We start from the raw sequence: 5,317 nt of genomic DNA on the forward strand, positions 1-5,317 counted from the left end.
ATACTTTGGACATATTGTCAGGAGGGACCAGTCGCTGGAGAAGGATATCATGTTTGGTAAGGTGGAGGGTCAGAGAAAGAGAGGAAGACCCCAGTGAGATGGATTGACCAAGTGGCAGCATTGATAGACTGAAGCGTGGCAACAATAGTGAGGTTGGCCCAGGATCAGGCAGTGTTTCGTTTTGCTGTGCAAAGGGTCGCTATGAGTTGGTACCGACTCGATGGCACCTAACAACAACAACAACAACCCGTATTTCAATCCTAACAATGTACTAAAAGAAAAAAATCCTTTGTTGGTTACCAGTGGTGAGAGGGAGGGAACAGTAGAGCACAGGTTAGGGGATAGTCTCATCATAACTCAGGTGTTGGGGAGGACAATATACAAGGAAGGAGAGAGTAATATACAAGAAGGGGGAGGGATGGAAGAACAAGGAAGATTCGGGACCACTTAGGTAGGTTTTGCATGGGCTAAATGGCACAGAGGTAAATAGTGATATATACTCAAACTTGGAACAACAGTGCTCTGTGATACAGGGATCGAGGCATAGTCTGAATGGGTAAAAGAGGGGAAATAATGTTAAGATGCTTGACTGTCTTATGGATATTAGTTTATTGTAAATAGACACTTGAGTGGGATAGAAAGGAAAATCAGGAAACATAATTATAGAAAGCTTGTAAGCCCGTTCTTCAAGCTATAATTGATTATAATACCTAAAAGGGGTTCTAGAACTTGCCCAGTAAAATAGGCTTCTTGTGGAGCCTTTGTAGAGTATAAGACCATAGGTAGAATCCTGAGCTCCATCCAGAACCTTCTGAGGTGGGACATTCCCACTTGAAGGGGCATGCAGACCAACCAGGGGTGGCTAGAGGAACAGAAGATACTTCTTGAAAGAAAGACCAGCAGGAAAACAAACAAACAAAAAAACCCAACAGACTGTTTGGCTATTACAAGAAAGCAAGTTGTTTGCCTGGGAGCCATCAAGGCAAGCTATAAAGTCCCTTCAGGACAAACCCTTCTTCAAGACTGAAACTCAAAGGGTACAGGAGCAGCCATGTAAGCTCATTGGTGATCTCACTGGTCTACTTATGCGTGGAAGTTGGGGGCAGGGCAGAAATGAAGACATGGGTTGAGTCCAACCATGTTCCATAGACTCCTGTCAACCTTGAGTTGAGAGAAAGAAGAGGAAGGGCTGGTTGGTCCAAAATTTGGAGAGACTTGGGAACTCTTGTGCCCATGGACACAGACCTAGCCATGGTGGACTAAAGCTGACAGTGAAGCATCCAGCTAATATAAAGTGGGAGGAGGCAGGCAAGAACGTACAAACTTGCAGATAGTACCCATCTGACCTAGCTTTGATGGCTTGATGATCAGAACTCAACTAGAGGAAGATAAAGATACAGGAAGCAAGTGTAAACTGATACAATTTTATGAACTTGACCTTTACTTTTGAATGTAGTAGCTCAAAATACCAATACCAGTACACAGTGTTGATAGGGACAGGCAACGTAGACACTGGCTACCTAAAATCGGGCAGGCTAAAAAGGCAAGAAGTGGCTGGTTTACAAGTTTTGAAGAGGGAATTTAGTTTCAGAGTATGTGTGGGGGAGGGGGGAGGTAGAATCCCCACTGAATAGTTTTCATCTTGTTTAGTTGGGTCTGGTGAAAGGAGATAGGGATAGGATTCTTTTGATTCAATAGTGAGTAATTGTTATCATGATTATTTGTGATGGCCACAACTGTAATGGTAGAAGTTTTGTAACATAAAGGAAGAGCAGTTAATCTTACATTCTAGGAACAGAGGATCCTAGGACCATCAAGAGAGAAGAGCATGAACAGAACGTGGGACTCTAACCAGAGAAGCGGGACAGCAGAGATGGAGGCAGCGGTGATGGCATGGAGAGATAGAGCAGCTGAGGACTCTAGACTCATGGAAAGAGAAAGGTTGTGCGCTGGTGCGCATGAGACTGGCTTGCAAAATGTGCCCTTTGGTTGTTTAAACAATTATATATTACTGCATGTGTTTGTGTACATCAAAAGAAAAAAAGACAGAATAGAGGAAAATATTGTTAACCAACTGTACATGGAAGGGATTGTAATCATTGCAATGAAACAAAATGCAGTTAGTTGAGTGCAAAACTGATGTTCTCCCATCATTCAATTCACAATAAAACTAAAAAAAATAAAGGATAGTTGTAAGTGCAGAGTTCAGTGTAAATCAACTAAGTCAAAAACTGAGGGCTACCTGTACTTCAATCCTAACAACATATTGTAACAGATGGAATGCAGAAACAGACATGAGAATCCATCTGTCTTCTAAACAGAAAATCTAAGTAAAACAATGACACTTCCCTCATTAAAATTTTGTTATGGAAGATGCAATTATTTTTATTTAAAATGTTACTGATTTTAACATACAGTGTATTTATTATTGTTATTTTTTAATGAATTTATATATAATTATTTTTATATTTCTCAGTTTTAATTCTTCATGAATATTTATAATGAATATTTATAGATATAACCTACATATGCATATAAGCAATGGAGGTCTTTAATATTTTTTTTAAGAGTATAAAATATTCCTGAGACCAAAATGTTTGAGAATGGTTACCTTAAAGAATACTGCCATTCCCGATAACCAAAGAAGTCAGGCAGGAAAATTGCTTTCTAGTCCTCAAGATTCATTGCTGTCAAAGTAATGTCACTGGATCCCAGCCCCATCTTTTTTTCCTCCCCAATTTATAGTAAAATACTTCCTAAAAAGGAATAAAGTTATATAAGGCAATATAAAGCTAAGTTTTCTTAGACTCTTAGGGAAGACAAGATCCAAGATACTTGGCATTGCCATGCCCTAATATGGCATGTTAGTCATTTAATTTTTAAAAGATTATGTTAATAAAATTTTGCTTTTTAAACCTTAAGTGTCAGATTTCAATTACGACTTTAACTTGGACATTTTAATGAAAACTTAAAACTCACCTGTAAATACATTTGGATGAGGAAAGTTAATAACAATAAGCTTCATCACCGTTTCAGGATAACAGATGGCAATTAGCCAAGCAATCATGCCCCCCCAGTCATGGCCAATAAGAACACATTTGCTGTATCCTGTAATTGAGTAATAAATGTTGACATTAGTCAAAGGAAACAGATGACCGTATCATTACTTCACATAAAACAGTTATACTTCCGAACCTAAAATCCTTCCATTATCCTAATCCGGTAGCACTGCGGGTTATGTGTTGGGCTGCTAACAGCAATGTCAGCTGTTCAATCACACAAGCTGCACCAAGGGAGAAAGATGAGGCTGTGTGTTTCAGCAAAAATCTGCGGTCTCAGAAACTGGATACGTTTACTATGCCTTGAAATGGACTTGGTGGGAGTGGGGTGGTATACTTGTGCAGAAATCATCACTTGGGTAGTTCTAAAACCTGTCTCTGAATCATCTCCGTAGCTTTTTAGGAAATTCAGAAGCTCTGGCTCCACCCTAGACATGCAGATTCAGAATCTCATCAGGAATCTTTTTTTTTTTTTTTTCAATTCTGGAAGAGCCAGGCCAGTTCTGGTCCCATGGAGTGGAGTTTGGAAACCATAGTAAGGATTGTACATAATTAAGTCATGTTGTTGTTAAGTGCCACCGAGTCGATTCCAACCCACAGTGACCCTGTATAGGGTTTCTGAGGAGCAGCTGGTGAGCTTGAACCTCCGACCTTACAGTTCAAAGTGACTTTGCAGCCCAGAGCATTAATCCACAGTGCCACTCCAGGGCTTCAATTAAGTCATAAGCAAGGTTATTTGGGTTATTGCTTTGAAATGCTGAGAAATTCCTAGTTATAGTAAAATCATAAATGCCCCACTCCTTGGAAACCCTTTACAGGGTTGCTATGAGTCAGAATCAACCTGAAGCCACTAAACAATGACAATAAATGTCCCATTATGTCTACCTTGTAAATCCTTATTTTAAGGAAGTTATCTATTTATTCCCTGACTTCAAAAATTCATTGTGACAACTCAATATAGTAAAACCTCACTAATTTAGAACTGTGAAGTCAAACTGAGTTAGTGTAAAGCCTCAATTATAACACCGATTATATATAAATTTCAGTTTATGTAATTATATGAATTAGGTTAAAATATTGGTTACTGGAGATTCTTACAGGAGTTCCTTTGAACAGATGGTTAAGATTATTTGTAATTTACTTCTAGAACGCTTGAAATTGCTTTCAAATAAGTATTCCTCACTATTACCACCACGACTATACTACCCACTCACATACACAGATATATTGAAAGATATCTTGTTTGCATTCTTGGTTTTGCCTAGAATATCACATGTTGATAAATTTAGGCCAGGTCTGACTGAATTGTCACAAAACCTGAATTAAATAAGGCTGTTGTAAACCAGAGTCTCTGGGGCTGTTTTACTGTATGACAACATTGTCATTTCAGAACTCCATCTGTTTTTTCTCATTTAAAAATGTTGGCTTTGGGAAGAACAAACAAGATGGAAGATCAGGGGGACATGTAGTACAAAGCTCCACCAACAACAACACAGAATACCCAACCAAGCAGGCTCAGGGGATGTGCCCAGAACTTTGAACCATATATAAAGGAATACTTAGAAGGTTGGAAGGCTCACAGCTGGTGAAATTTGTGGCAGAAGCAAGAAATCTATTGCTTTCTAGTCCGGAACGCTCAGCTGCTCCAGGAGCCGCCATCTTGGGTGAGACCACGTGGGGGAAGGATCGGAGCAGCCACAGACGCCCGGCAGAACCGCTGAGATAAAGGTGTGGACATTCTTTTCTTTTGGTATCTGTTCATTGGTCCCTTGCTGTCCACACACCTCCATTCTGGTGACTATAGGGGTGCTTGAGCTACTGGGCTCCCCAGCCCCACTCTCGGAGGGTTCTACTACGTATGCGCACAGAGCTCCTTGAAATTTAGAGACAGTTTCCAATTAAAACCAAACAGCCACAGCCGGCCCTGAACTGTTTCCAACTAGAAAAAAGGCCTTAACAGGGATTGTGGAGCAGGACAAGCAGACAATAGAGGAGACAGGCCGAAAATTAAATCCTAAACTACGTCAAAACAACCAACAGTGGTATCTTGAAACTTCTCAGGAAGAAGAGTGAAAAGGGAAGCCCATTTCCTGATCACATCTACCTGGGGGCTTTCAGAAAGCATAAAAAATACCAAAATACATACCCATCTAAGTATTAAGTCCACAGATAACCCTTGAAGATGCCAAAAAAAACAGAAGCAGATGACCATATCTGCACATGTCCAGAAACGAGATAAAGTGACTGAGGCAAATGAG

General features: G+C 40.0%; 1 protein-coding gene across 1 annotated transcript in view; it reads right to left on the bottom strand.

Moving 5' to 3' along the window:
* The window catches only part of EPHX4 (epoxide hydrolase 4), a 61,024-nt gene that overhangs the window by 37,735 nt on the left and 17,972 nt on the right, over nt 1-5,317 (bottom strand). Inside the window, exon 4 of the mRNA XM_006830967.1 lies at nt 2,980-3,108. Coding sequence (XP_006831030.1) covers nt 2,980-3,108 — 129 coding nt within the window. The remainder of the gene's footprint in view (nt 1-2,979; nt 3,109-5,317) is intronic.

This window comes from Chrysochloris asiatica, unplaced genomic scaffold (assembly GCF_000296735.1).
Source record: "Chrysochloris asiatica unplaced genomic scaffold, ChrAsi1.0 scaffold00002, whole genome shotgun sequence".
Taxonomy (NCBI): Eukaryota; Metazoa; Chordata; class Mammalia; order Afrosoricida; family Chrysochloridae; genus Chrysochloris; species Chrysochloris asiatica.